Raw genomic sequence first — 14394 nt, 5'->3', positions numbered from 1 at the left:
GCCAAGGGCTTGTCAGGGTTGGAGTTCTGCCCAATGGCCATTCTCCCTTTCGGTGGTGGCTAAGGCTTTTTCTGGATCCCCTTCCAGGGAGAATCATGGGTTCAAGCCCCACGTTGGGCAAAATATTCCTTCATTCCAGGTTGGGCTGAGTGACCCTTGCTGTCCCTTCCAACTCAACAATTCTATGATAACATAACATATTGTAGAAGTTTATATATTTTTAATTATGCTGATGTTTAAATGTGTTTGTTAAATTATTGCCTCCCCACCCAGCTTTGTTTTTATCTGTAAGCTGCCTTGAGTCCCTGTCAGGGAGAAAGGCAGAGTATTAATACATGGATAATAATAATAATAATAATAATAATAATAATAATAATAATAATAGGAACTGCATGTAACTGTAATCAAGTGCCCAGAAGCAAATCCAAGCATTGCCCCTAATCCTTAAAAAATTACCTTGCAGATCTAGATAACCAAACCATCCTTATTTATTCCCACTGCATATTGCAAGTGGATGGTGCGTGGAGGCCGATTACGAACCTTCCACGGCTAAAACTGCGGCTAGTGTAGGTTGATTTCAGCAGTTTTGACACGGCTATCCTACGTGAACTCAGAACTATTTCCAGGTAAGAGTGACAAACGGCCATCAAATCTTTGCTTTAAAAACTCCAAGGAAGGACTCTCTCATGGGAGTGGAAGAGGTCTTACTGTCAAGAATCTTCCTAACGTTTACGATGCAAAGTGTGGGTGTCACCTGCGTAGAACAGTAGAGTTGGAAGGGATCGTGTAGCCAAAACCCCTTGCAATGCAATGCACCGCGCTTCTTAAGTGTTTCTAAACCTCGCCCCGCCACCACACGAGGTTGGGAAGAACCTTAAAATCTCGTTTCTTCCCTTTTAAAACCCTTCCCTTCATTTCCCTCTGGGCAGCTCCCTCTTCCGCCCCTTGGGGCGGTGGGGTGGGGTGAGATCCGGGAGGCAGTCTTTTTTTCCTCTTCCAAAAAGGAGCCCGGCAGCGAGCGCTCCGCGTGAGTCTGCAAGCCGCCGCGAGTCTGCGGGCGGGAGAGTTTGCCGAGCGCCGGAAACTTAGTTGGGAAAGTTGCGAAGGCGCCTCTTCGGCTCGGCTTGCCCCATCAAACGAGCGGGATCCTCGAGCGAGGGGACCATGTCCGGCTCCTCCAACGTGGCGGCCATGAAGAAGGTCGTGCAGCAGCTGCGCCTCGAGGCCAGCGTGAGCCGCGTGAAGGTGAGAGCCGGGGGGAAGCCGCGGGTGGAGAGGGTGCCATTACCACTGCCGCCATTATTGCGCCTCGGGGGAGCGCCTACTCATGGCTGCTTCCCGGGGCATTAATCTGAGCCCCGGGAGCTATTACTGCCGCTCACACAATTGCTTCATATATTTCGTTTGCACTTCCCTTCGCTAGGCACAGGAAAAGTTGGTACGCAGCGCCTTAGCAATGGCAGAGCGCGCGTAAAAACCTTGTGCGTAAAATCCAACGCACTCGCCAAAAGCGGGGCGCAGGAGACACCCCAACCCGACCTTCCCAGGTTAAAACTGGCTTGATCTCTCTCTAGCTTGGCCCGTTAGGCGCTTGTTCCCGGAAAAGCGGCTGGTTTCCGCCGCCCAGTCCCCACCCATACTTGGATCTTGTTATTCCCTTTTTTTTCTGGGATCTGTTGTCTTTCTCTTAGAAAGTTGGAGGCGGAGGAGGGGTTGGCTTGGGAGCGCTTCAGAAATCGTGAAACGGGTGCTTTGTCATCTCGGCTTTCTCTCCCTTGGAAGGAAGCCTTTTTGTTCCTCGGAGGGAGGGAAGGAAGGGGAGGCGCAACGAGCGATCTGGCGAGCTGAGCCTGAGTCCGCCCAAGCCGCAAAATGGGGAAGTGTGCGAGGCCCCGGGCAGGCGGAGGAAGAAAGATCGCGGCGGGGCGGGGGAATCCCCGGCTTTAAAAACAAGCACTTTTGAGCCTTTGGCCTCGGGCGTTCCAAGCAATCCAGGCCGATTTAAGAATGGCGAACTTTGGTCGCTTTTCCCCCTCAAGCGGTCAAAGCACTTCGCATCGAGAATCTGAGTTAACCTTTGCATACAGGACCCACGAGTAAGATCTTTTGAGAATGCTTGCTTCTTGAAGTGAGGATCTGGCAACCTTATGTTCAGCGTCGCTTCGTTTGCTGACTGATTCGTTAACTGTTCATACACTTGTTGCGTTTTCGCCTTCAGTTCCAGCAAGGGCAATCTGTTGTGCAAGCAAGGATCCCACAAATATTATTCCTCCGGTGCCACCATGTCTCCTTAGGGAAACGTGGCTCTTTCAGAGCAAGAGACTCAGCCCCCAGGATATCCACATCTAGACAGCTTCTATTTGTGTTGTTCTTGTGAGAATACCTTACAGTTCTGCAGTGGAGCAGGGGCAACCTGTGGCCTTCCAAATCTTGTTGGACTTTCAGCACCCACCGCGGTTGCCAATTGGTTGTACTGGCTGGGACTGATGAGAGGTGGAGCGCAGCATGTGGGGAGCCACAGATTTCCCCCCCTAAGTTAGAGGTTTAGTGCCAGACGTGCCAGATTCATTCTGTAACATCTCCCATTAATAAGAGTTCAGATAGCTGGTCTTAAAGGCAGTGGTGCTAAGTAGGACTGATGTGTGGCCTCATGGGGGGCTGATGCAGATCACCACATCCTTCCTGGTTTTAAAAAGTAGTATAGTCAACTGAGTGTGTACACAAATACAGGTGCTCACTTTATTTTGCTTTACCAAATGTATAGTAAGGTAAAGGGACCCCTGACCATTAGGTCCAGTCGTGACCGACTCGGGTTGCGGCGCTAATACCGCTTTACTGGCCGAGGGAGCCGACGTACAGCTTCCGGGTCATGTGGCCAGCATGACGAAGCCACTTCTGGCGAACCAGAGCAGTGCATGGAAACGCCGTTTACCTTCCCGCCGGAGCGGTACCTATTTATCTACTTGCACTTTGACGTGCTTTTGAACTGTTAGGTTGGCAGGAGCAGGGACCGAGCAATGGGAGCTCACCCTGTCGCGGGGATTCGAACCGCCGACCTTCTGATCGGCAAGTCCTAGGCTCTGTGGTTTAACCCACGGCGCCACCCGCATCCCTAAATGTACAGTATTTGTATACCAAATTATGCTTACTCCCAAGATTGCATGATGGGGGCTCTGATTTGATGTTCTTTGTTACCTTTTGTTCTAAAGCATGTAGAGTGGGTGAAGAAATACTGTGTACTTGATGACTCAAATAATACGCGCAGCTGTCAGAATGTTAGTCCATGAAGTCTAAGATCAAAAACTACCAAGCTGTGCCACTTCATGGAGATCTGCTGCCAGTGAAGGAAAACAATTAGCCTTGGGCCAGATCAGTCCAACTGGTACCTTGGGGGGGGGGTGAGGAATCCATTTTGATTTCTGATTAGTATATGCATATTAACATCCTTAATAAAGTATATTACTGAATCCTGTGGATTTGTTCTAGGTTTCACAAGCTGCAGCTGACTTGAAGCAGTTTTGCCTGCAGAATGCACATCATGACCCCCTACTAACAGGAGTGTCTTCAAGTACAAATCCATTTAGGCCGCAGAAAGTGTGTTCATTTCTCTAACTTGTGTGACCTACGTGGACTCTTTTAGTGGTAAGTTTTTAAGTGAATTATATGGCTTTGGTGTCTTAGGGAAGGCGAGTCTGCAGCCCTCTAGAAGCTGTTGGATGTCAGCTCCCATCATCTCCAGCTAGCACTTACCCACTTGAGTTGAATGCTAGATATGCTTTCTAGAAAGTACCGTATTTTTCGCTCTATAAGACGCACCAGACCACAAGACGCACCTAGGTTTTGGAGGAGGAAAACAAGAAAAAAAAATATTCTGAATCTCAGAAGGCAGAACAGCAAGAGGGATCTCTGTGCAGTGAAAGCAGCAATCCCTCTTGCTGTTCTGGCTTCTGTGATAGCTGCGAAGCCTGCATTCACTCCATAAGACGCACACACAGTTCCCCTTACTTTTTAGGAGGGGAAAAGTGAGTCTTATAGAGCAAAAAATACGGTAAGTCCCACTGTGTTCTATAGGACTTTCTCCTAGGCAAGTGTATAGTAGTGCAGCTTAAGTTTCACCAGCTTCTAGGCTAAGAACTTGTTAATTGTGAATCATAAATGAGAACTGATTGTGCATATCTACTAACATACTGTAATTTTTAAATAATTAAATTTTGTGGAGATACAGGGCTCTATTTACTGTTTCATGTTAAAAAATTCTTACTGACTTTTGATAGAACTAATGTTAAATCTCTTGGCTGCCTGTGGGCTGGGGCAGTCATCCTTACCTAACCGTGTGCTGCAGTCCAACGCCTATTGACCTCAGCCAACGTGATGGGAAATGTAGGCCAAAACAGCTGGAAGGCACCAGGTTGGTGAAACTGGTCTATGTAGGATATATGAATGAGCAGATATCCCATGTGCCATATGATCTTTGGGGGGAAACCTGCTGTATGTTCTCTCAGCCACAGATACACAGATGAGGGCTAGCTAGCCTTCAGCCTTCCTACAGCACCCATCTCCCCGCAACTCCTAAGTAAAATAAGCCTGACTAGCAAACTTCCTTTGTAACTTAAAAAACATTTAGTGGCCACATGGGAGGAAAGCGGTTTTGTTTTTTGGGTGGGGTTTTTTTTTGCATCTTAGCAATTTTGTTCTATTTATTTGGAATTGCAGACAGAAGAGCTCAGCTGAAGGAGTTAGTAGTTTTCAGAATACACATATCAGCAAATAGTTTTCCTGCAATGAGTTTTTCTTTTGTGTTTTTCAGATCTAATCTGTTGTGGGTTTGGTGAATATGGAAGTGAAAGAGAGTGACCTGGAACCTGTACAGAAACTTTGTGTTAAATGTGCCAACTTAGAACTAGTAATACTGCTACTGTTGTCAAACTTCTTACAATCTACCTCTCTAAACTTGTATGCTAGTTGCAATAACTTCTGTTATCATGATGGAATCAATTTTATATTCAAGCAATAAAGAGTTGATTTAATAACTTTGCTGGTATAATGCTTTACACATTAGATAAAAAACAGGGCATTGTCAAAATGTAGCTTTCTAAAATGGCACAAGCAAGACACCATCAAACTGCTTGCAGCAGCAGCAGCCTGCCACTTCTTGTTCTTATTACAATGGCCAGAGCAGGGGTAGTCAACCTGTTGCCCTGCAGATGTTGGGCTCCCAACTTCCCATCACAGCCCCTGCTGGGTACAGTTAATTGTCAGGTTGATGTGAGTTACACTCAATATTTAGAGGGGACTGCATCAAGTACCTTGGGGTTAAAGGATTCTAGAACTGAGGACAGCAACCAGTTTGGCATTATTCTAAGATGGAAGCTGCTTAGGGTTATTACCTCTGTTTTAAAGTTTATGTTGACCAAACAGTTTAAACTCACCAGTTTCTGGTAGTTAAGACTTAACAAGCCAGATAGTTTAAAATAACAAATTCCTGTCTCCTTGTGGCTGTGCATGGATGGTAGGCCATACATTTAACAACCATTAAACCAGGACTTAAATGAGCTGGTTTGCATATAAACAATAACTGCAAGGTAATACTCGGATTCAACATTAGCAAGAGGTTTTTTTATTGTACAGTGGTGCACCGCAAGACGAAATTAATTCGTTCTATGAGTTTTTTCGTCTTGCGAAGCACCAATGTGTATTGACGGTTTGCCATAGGAATGCATTGGCGTTTAAAAAAAAAAAAAAAGGCGCAAGACGTTTCGTCTTGCGAAGCAAGCCCATAGGGAAATCCGTCTTGCGAAGCAACTCAGAAAACGGAAAACTCTTTCGTCTTCCGAGGCATTCGTCTTGCGGGGCACCACTGTATTTTTATTTAAATCAATATATGAAGAGTGGTTTTTAATGAAACCTGTTTTATATGCCTTTAACGCTTACTGAAGTTTTTCTGTGTGAAGAAGGGAGAAATTTGGGGTGCACTGCTTTCCATGAAGCAGAATGCAGTCACTGTCTCCTGTCTCTTCAGAGTTAAATAGAGAATTGGATTCCCTCCCCCCATTACAGATTTATGCAATACTTGACTTGTATTTCCATACCTTAATCAACACTGAATATGTGACCATACAAGACAACCCTTGCAAATTATTGAAAATTGTGTTTGACAATCTTTACTTTACTTTTGACAACTGATCTTGATAAACAACTGAATGAACATGTGTGCTGTTCTCCAAGTATCAGGATTCTACTCCTAAAACAGAGCCTACTTTAGAAACAAAACGCCCTCTGCAAAGAACAGGATTAAGAGTTCATATCTTAAATACAAGTGATTGGCAGATTATTCATTTTCTTGCTATTGTAACATGAAATCTTCCACTTCAAAGTAGCAGTGATGTGAGGAATGTACTCAAGGCACTGAAAAAGATGGGTAGTTCGACTGATGCTTATGTAAAGTCTGGTGAAAATAGTCATTTGGGGGTTTTCCGTGTAGACCAAGAATAGACTTGAGGCAACTCCTTAGCAACCCGTGTTCCTGAAAACTCAGCAGAAAATGAAACAGCAGTTTTGCATTCTTAGTCTGTTACAGGTGGAATTTTCTTCGACTTGTGTCCATTTCACGGCGCTAAAAGATAAAGCGGTCGTAAGAGACAGATTATTAAATATTAAACAATTTCAATAGGGTTTTTTTTGCATGTTAGGAATGCTAAATACCAGGCAGAGTTTCACAAGGAGTTTAGGTAGGGGATTAGGTAGCCACACAAGCACACCAAAAGTTAAGTCAGCCTCACTTTAGGTCATCAAATAATTTGGTTTGTGCTTCCTGGCTGGGCTAGCCCAAGACTTTCGCTGCCCGAGGCAGATGGCAAGATGATGCCACTTGGGCTGGCAGCTAAATCTTACTTTGACACCGGTAGGCAAAAAAAAGGACTTGTTTTGGCACATTCCCAAATGAGTCCCTGCTCCTGGTTTGGCGCTGGAAAGTGGAAGGGACAATCCCTACAATTGCACTGGGCTTCTGTGACCACCTAATGTGAAGTGCAACTGCAGGAACTGCCTGCTTGCCCCTTCAGCTCTAAACATGGAACTGAAGAAAGCAAGCTGGGGTTGTCCCCAACCACAGTAATAGAAAAGGCACAGGACTAGTGACCAACAGCATGAACCTGTGCATGCTTGCTGTGTTCAATGGACCTTACTCCCAGTTAAATTATTTTTGCTCGGCAAATTGCCCTGGTTGCTTTGTTATAGACAAGCCCATTAATACATTAAAATAGGTAGATGTACCTAGGAACAAGCATAATTGGAAACAGGATTGCCTCAAATGGACAAGGTGCTGACAAGTACAGTGAACGATAGGGATAAGTCCCTCACAAGCAAACTTCTGGCTTGGTAATGAAAGCCAGCCCAAATCTGTAGATGCTTGACTTTAGGAACTGCACAAAGGAAGATGGAATTCTCTCAACAGCTGATCCAATGCCTTAAAAAAGCAACCTTGAAACTACCCAAAAATATGGTTTTGCCATGGAACAAAGAGTACACATGAACTAGATGTATGGCTCTTTGCGTTCTGGCTGCTGTCCAAGCTAAATATATAAAACTCTGTCACTCCATATTCAGGAAAACCAATATGGGAATGGCAATTTCAAGGCAATTTTTAAATACTTTGTAGAAGAAAGATGTTGCATACTCAATTAAGTGCACTACTATTTGCACCCTGTAAATGTTGTCTAGCCTCTTGACATTTCTTACATATACAGAATCCTTCATTGCTAAGAGATTGTTGAAATATAATACCTTGTGAATCCATTCATATTCGCCAAATTTAGAATCAAACGTTCCCTTTTGAAGAGATCTTAATTTCAGGGTAAAGCGTGGGCCCAGTTCTTGAATTGCCACCCTTTTCTCATTTTTGAAGATGTATCTTTAAAAGATGATAGGAAACATTAGCAAAAATGTCAAGCGCAGCGTGTTCTCATACCTTGCAACACAAGTTTCCACTCACCTATGGAATCTGAAAAATATATAGTCACGCTGATTGTGAAATGTAGCTACTTGTCTACCAACGAACTGGGGATCGTGAGGGAATAAAGAAGCAAACATCCGCCCAATGGAATGGCCCAATCGTGTTGTAAAGTTGTTCAGGATTATTTCAGGCTGATGTTCTGAGGGAGCTTTTCCTTTTCGCTAGAACAAATAGCAGAGTATTACACTGAGCACACAGTCACGCAAGTTGGAAGACTCTGCTTGTGAAAATAAACTCACCTTTATTTCTTTACGCAGACGAACACTACTCATCCTAAAATGAGCAGTTGGACCTTCAGGCAAGTGACTTAACACAAGCCCATCTATTCCAACAGAGTTAAGACAAACATAATTAAATAATTTTCACATAAAAGGCAGCTTCTGTAGAAACTTAAAATAGTGACAGACCATCCAGCGCAAGAGTAATAATTATTGCACTTACCATTCTATACTTTATGCAAAACTGCAGTTTCCACATTACATATCATACATGCACATCCTTAAGTACCACTAAAATGCTGTTTTTGCTTATAATCTAATTGTGCTATCTTTATTTATCTATCTTGCCCTCCCACCCCCCAAAGAGCCAAGGACAGCAATTACCAACAGTAACATTAATAACTACTGTATAAAAGAGAGTCTCATATGTGAAGGATACTTGGTACTTTACGATCTTCATTAATAACAATCAGATCTGTGAAGTCCCTTGAGATACACTGTGGAATAATTCTTTTTAGAGCCAGTCCTCTTCGATAGTAAACATGTGAATTCGGAATACAAGTTGATAACTGTTCACAGAATCTCACAGTTCTCTGCAAAAAAAAAAAGGTTATGCAAAAAACTTGGTTGGGTGAGATAATTCTGGGGAAAATATAGCAGATAACCAATTAATTCTGATATCTTGGCTAAAAAATATATATGTATCAAGTTATTCTTCCATTATAGTCACCAAATATTGTAAGCGAGTTTTTCTTCAAACATGTGATTTTTGTGAATGGGTCACTGCACTTCAATTTTTAAGGTTATATGAAGATTATTGTGCATCATTCTTTTTTAAAAAGAAGAAACTGGCAGTAGATCATACACATTATAATTTACAAACGGATAAGAAATCTGGAGCAAATAAACAATCCCGCAATGTTATGCCTCCTGGCCTTACGTGTAAGCTAGGTATAACAAGCTTTTACCATCTTTCTTTTTACAGTGGTACCTCGGGTTAAGAACTTAATTCGTTATGGAGGTCTGTTCTTAACCTGAAGCACCACTTTAGCTAATGGGGCCTCCCGCTGCTGCTGCATGATTTCTGTTCTCATCCTGAAGCAAAGTTCTTAACCTGAGGTAATATTTCTGGGTTAGCGGAGTCTGTAACCTGAAGCATATGTAACCCGAGGTACCACTGTATTTTATTTAAAAGTATTTTTTTACCCCACGGGGTCTGTCAGATGTCGTGATAAGAATCTTTGGAACCGTCTGCCTGTTGAAATAGGGTGCAAATTCATCAGTAGCTTCATCCAAAGTAACCTGGAAATATAAAATGATAAATATTGCATGAAATCACACAAGAGTATTTTTGTTGTTGATGATGATGCTAAAAATCGAAACCTTTAGCAGCCAGTAATCACTTCATACCAGAACCATACATATACTTGTAGACATTTGGATAACAATCTTTAAATATTAAGCCACACATATGAGGCCTTTTAAAATAAGACTGTACATAAGGCTCAGAGGCACTCCTTTCTATCTACCGTCAGGCAGATGCTTCAGGTATATTTTCAAGACAGGACCATAAAAGGCTGCCTTAAGACAGGCCAGACTGTGTGTGCCCATCTAAATCATTATTATCTTATCTAACTTGCAGCAGTGCTCCAATCTTTCACACCTTCTGCTATCTGATCACTTAAGATTTCAGGGATTGAACCTGGGACCTTCTGAGAAAAATCTTAGGGAAACTTGCATTATCTTGCAAAATAAAAATCCAGTGTTTAATATTTTATTGAGAAATAGGCTCTACCAGCTTGAAAATTTAACATTTGATCAGTAACCTAAGGCTATTAATGACCTATTACAAAACAGAAAAAAGGAATTAAATACTTTTATCCACATCCATCTACTTTGATTATTTATCAAATGTAATCATGCAAAAACTATTCAGAATATACAAAAGGGAAATGTTATTTGACATTGGCACATTTTAAGGGAAACTATAGTTTTCTCAAATAGTGCTACCTCTTCATCGTTTGGATCAACTGTGGTTTCATCATATACACGCTGGTTTTCAATTGTCTTTGGTACCGGCTTCGGTGGTGCCTGTAAGAAATAAAAATAATATAAAATAATAAATATTCATGTCATCTCTTTTTCCAACAACTGCTTTAGTAGTTTTTAAAAGTAAAAATATTATTATTTATTTAATTTATATACTGCCCTATACCCGGAGGTCTCAGGGCGGTTCACAGAACAAAATCAAAATATAAAACCAAAAAATATATAATCAAAATAAAAACCCAATAACCCCCCCAAACAAATAAAAACCCAACCCCCCCCCCCCATATTTTAAAAGGACATAGGATGTCAATCAAATCAACCAAATGCCTGGTTAAAAAGGAACTTCTTTCGCCTAAAGATGTATAATGAAGCTCCCTGGGAAGAGCATTCCACAGACTGTGTTAAGTGTGTTGATTAAGTCTGGCAGTAGGACTTCCTTTAGCCAAAATGTACTCACACCAAAAAGTAACTGTTTTCTAAAACAGTACCGCAAAGTAGCTAAGTTTCTATTAGCTACTCAAAACAATGTGCTCGCATCAAGTGTAATCAATTTTAATAATTTCTGAATGTTTAAAGGTTCGAAACAGAATTATAACTATAGAAATTATCAAAATTCTGCAGTTACTAAAATGTACTACATTTGCATACAAGCAAGCAGTGGTTGTGCTCCAAAACTGTTTTTCTTACAACAGAATAAAATTCACTAATACTTCTGTAATGCATGAAAAGGCTACCAAAATGGCAACACCACCTTAGTATTTGGTTATCACATTGCATCTTTTCAAAGTGCTGCAGCTGCAGATCAGTACTCAAACCCACTGTCAGTGCCTTTCACTTTCAGTTGCCAAGGGTCTTACCAGGGTTGAAGGCTCTCATGCTTTGGGTCTTCGACCCATACCCACATTTTCCCATTCAGTTTTTATCTAGCAGGAGACAACTGCTGTCAACCATTTTCAATTCCCCACAACACCCAGGAGCAATACTATGCCAGGGCTTTGTGGTCAAATTGTGGGTGCTTACAGTCACATATTGCAAATAATGGAACTGCTGCTACCCTTCACCATTCATAAACATACCAAGGAGCTCCCATTCAGCAATTTTTCATTGGAGGTTCCCTCAAGCCTGGAAGATGTTCTTGTTTGCAATAATATCCATGTAAGGCAGAATTGTATTATCACCTCTCTGTTACGGATGGTGTGATTCCATAATGTGAAAACATTGTGTGTGTGTGTGTGTGTGTGTGTGTGTTACAGGGGGGTAAAGTTTGGTTAACTGGGTAGAGGGCAGTTTGATGATGAAATCAGTTATCTAGAGCAGTACTGGGTTCTCCACTTTCAAGCTGAGACAGGGCAGCCATCTGTTGGGGATGCTCTAGTTCTAATTTCCTGCACTGAGTAGGAGGTTGGACTACATAGGCTATGAAGGCCCCTGCAGGTCTAGTATTTTATTGAGTCCCCACAGTCACATAACCTATCTATCCAATGGTATTGCACCCAATGGCGAGAATGTTTTCTAAGACCACTTGCTACAACAAATGTACACATATCAGGAATTCACTGTACAAGAGAAAATAAACTCTACAAAGTCAGTTGCAAGTCAATGAACGTTTACTTTTATTAATAAAAAAAGTACATATTAAGACAGGACACAGGTGGCGCTGTGGTCTAAACCACAGAGCCTAGGGCTTGCCGATCAGAAGGTCAGCAGTTCGAATCCCCGTGACGGGGTTAGCTCCCGTTGCTCGGTCCCAGCTGCTGCCCACCTAGCAGTTCGAAAGCACGCCAAAAGTGCAAGTAGATAAATAGGTACCGTTCTGGCGGGAAGGTAAACGGTGTTTCCGTGCTCTGCTCTGGTTCGCCAGAAGCGGCTTAGTCGTGCTGGCCACATGACCCGGAAGCTGTCCGCCGGCTCCCTCGGCCAATGAAGCGAGATGAGCGCCACAACCCCAGAGTCATCCGTGAATGGCCCTTTACATATTAAGACACATTAAATTCTGACTTCTTCCCCTTTACCTTGTCTCCAAGTGCTTCTCGCTCCTTTTTTCTCTTTTTCTTAATGGCTAATTTCTCCTGGACCATACAGGGAGGAAAGAAAGAAAACAAAACGTTTTGATAAACTTGGCCACTAAGAATGAACGAACAGGCACATCCTTCTCACGAACGATAGCAAAGCTAGTATATACAGAAATTCAGGTACTGATCATATAGATGAGTTAAAAACTCAATATAATGCTCTCAACAATAAGTTTTAAAGGCAGAAGAACTTGCCACATTTCTTCCCTACCTCTCTTCCAGGATGTGCACAGTAGTGTTATCCCATTTTCTCCCCCGCCCGCAGTCACCCTGTGGCTCAATCTGAGAGAACTGACTTGCCCAGCCCATCGATTTGAGTTTTTGCCTCTGAGTGGGCACTTGAAATCGGGCCTGATCAGCCGAAATCAAACGAAAAGACGTACAGTACCTCCCGATCCCTCTCACGACGAAGCATCTCCCTGCCCCAGTCTCGGTATTTTGTTAATACTTCATCGCCGCCGCCCCCCCCCCAACCACGTGTGCGCCTTTAAACGCCCCAACAGCTTCCAACCATCCCTCTCCCTCCTCCTCATTTCAGGCTCCCCAAGTTCCGGACAGCTGCGACGTATCGTCTGCCAGCGGCCACTCTTCCCAACCTCCCTCCCTCCCTCCTCACAACTCGCACCTTCCTTTGCTGCTGCTTCCAGCGCAGAAACATGAAATGGCGCCGCTGCTTGTTCTTGATTTCCGAGACGCTGAAAGACGGCGGGAACAGGACCTGGCCCTGCTCGGGGGCGCTGCCTTGTCCCCCCTCAGGGACAAGCCCTTCGCTCGTTCTCTCAGCATCGTGCTGCTCCTTCTGCCGCTTCTTCCCTTTCCCCGGGATGCCGGCCATGCTGTCTCCCTCAGCCACTGACCTTTCACCCCGCTCTTCCACTTCCTCTTCCGGGCTCACCCCGCGACAGGCTCGCGTGAGTGCGCGTGCGCAAGCGTGCAACCTCCGTATGTTTTCGAATTTTTAACGTACCTGAGGCACAGCGTTCTGCGCGCGCGACTCCCCTCATCTCTGCTATAGCAGGCGGACGAGACGGGGGCGAATTTTGCGCCTGCGCATTACGCGAAGGCTGAGGCAAAGTTGTTTTTCGTGGGGGAGCGTGACGAAAATGGAAGATTATCAGGAGGACTGTGTGTGCTTTTACCGCAACGTACGGATATCGTTACATTTAAAACTTTCAGGGCTGTGGGGAAGTAAAAGGATAGGGTCGAGGTCACTAGGCGCATGCTCAGAGCCGTCAAGCCTCGCCCGTCAGCCGACGAGTTATGCGTGGAAGACACTTTGCGCATGCGCGAAATGACGCCGAGGTGAATCCTTAGAGATAGAAAAGATGTAGAATGTAGCTTGAGGATGTATGGTTTATTTTCACATTTATACAACCTGAGCTTACAATGGGAGGGCCTCACACCATGAACATCCCAAGAAGGTCTTGCTTCTTTCATAGGCACAGCCTTAGATTCTAGCAGAAATCATGGATGTTTTAAGTTGAAATTTCTGCATTCTGCATTCGACTAGATGACCCTTGGTGTCCCTTCCAACTCAACAATTCTGATTCTATGTCCATCAGAGGCTTCAGCCCCCTTCTCACATACACAACTCACTGTTTTTTGTCCTTCTAGCTACCAACCAGTTGAGGGAGCCCTTTGGCACGGAGCCACTACCTTTTGTTCCCTTAAGCACCCAAGCTTATGCTGTTACCAAGAAGCTGGCCTGGTTTTTCCAATAATTCAGGCTTCCACAACCTCAGCCCTCCAGATGTTCTTGGCCTACAACTCCCATGATCCCTAGCTAGCTGGACCAATGGTCAGGGATGATGGGAATTGTAGTCTCAAAACATCTGGAGGGCTGAAGTTGAGGAAGCCTGCAATAATTGAAATCCTTGCTGGATCTGGGAATGAGAAGGGACTCAGGCAAACAACCTACCCCCCCCTCCAAAAAACCCTCACAACATTTAAAATATGTTGTTAGATTAAAGTGGCAATTACTGTGAAATTCCATTATTCCTGTTGGGACAAAATCCTAGCATGTGGACATTTTACCCAACAATTG

At 43.7% G+C, this 14394-nt stretch overlaps 2 protein-coding genes across 2 annotated transcripts; one reads left to right on the top strand and one right to left on the bottom strand.

Moving 5' to 3' along the window:
- Positions 1 to 588: 588 nt before the first annotated feature.
- GNG5 (G protein subunit gamma 5) lies at positions 589 to 5030 on the top strand. Its single transcript, XM_083445134.1, has 3 exons — positions 589 to 1245; positions 3487 to 3642; positions 4808 to 5030. Exons 1-2 carry the CDS (start codon positions 1165 to 1167, stop codon positions 3610 to 3612), a joined length of 207 nt encoding a protein of 68 aa, XP_083301260.1. The 5' UTR covers positions 589 to 1164; the 3' UTR covers positions 3613 to 3642; positions 4808 to 5030.
- An 828-nt stretch (positions 5031 to 5858) lies between these two features.
- On the bottom strand, positions 5859 to 13585 carry RPF1 (ribosome production factor 1 homolog). Its single transcript, XM_083445052.1, has 9 exons — positions 12976 to 13585; positions 12291 to 12347; positions 10240 to 10320; positions 9436 to 9531; positions 8669 to 8822; positions 8251 to 8333; positions 7991 to 8172; positions 7783 to 7909; positions 5859 to 6613 (listed from the first exon to the last, which is right to left on the bottom strand). Exons 1-9 carry the CDS (start codon positions 13183 to 13185, stop codon positions 6572 to 6574), a joined length of 1032 nt encoding a protein of 343 aa, XP_083301178.1. The 5' UTR covers positions 13186 to 13585; the 3' UTR covers positions 5859 to 6571.
- Positions 13586 to 14394: the final 809 nt, after the last annotated feature.

The sequence above is a fragment of the Podarcis tiliguerta genome (genome assembly GCF_965153285.1).
Source record: "Podarcis tiliguerta genome assembly, chromosome: 6".
NCBI classification, from domain to species: domain Eukaryota; kingdom Metazoa; phylum Chordata; class Lepidosauria; order Squamata; family Lacertidae; genus Podarcis; species Podarcis tiliguerta.
The sequence above is the reverse complement of the archived record's forward strand: the minus strand, read 5'-3'. Positions and strand labels throughout refer to the sequence as shown.

What these genes read in the sequence shown, in the direction of transcription:
- GNG5 (XM_083445134.1), top strand. Translation starts at nt 1,165, where the DNA reads ATGTCCGGCTCCTCCAACGTGGCGGCCATGAAGAAGGTCGTGCAGCAG. An exon ending in CCAGCGTGAGCCGCGTGAAG is followed by an intron (nt 1,246 to 3,486) that starts GTGAGAGCCGGG and finishes GATTTGTTCTAG; the next exon opens with GTTTCACAAGCTGCAGCTGA.
- RPF1 (XM_083445052.1), bottom strand. Translation starts at nt 13,185, where the DNA reads ATGGCCGGCATCCCGGGGAAAGGGAAGAAGCGGCAGAAGGAGCAGCAC. An exon ending in TTGATCCAAACGATGAAGAG is followed by an intron (nt 9,532 to 10,239) that starts GTAGCACTATTT and finishes TTATATTTCCAG; the next exon opens with GTTACTTTGGATGAAGCTAC. An exon ending in CATCTGACAGACCCCGTGGG is followed by an intron (nt 8,823 to 9,435) that starts GTAAAAAAATAC and finishes TTTTTTTTGCAG; the next exon opens with AGAACTGTGAGATTCTGTGA.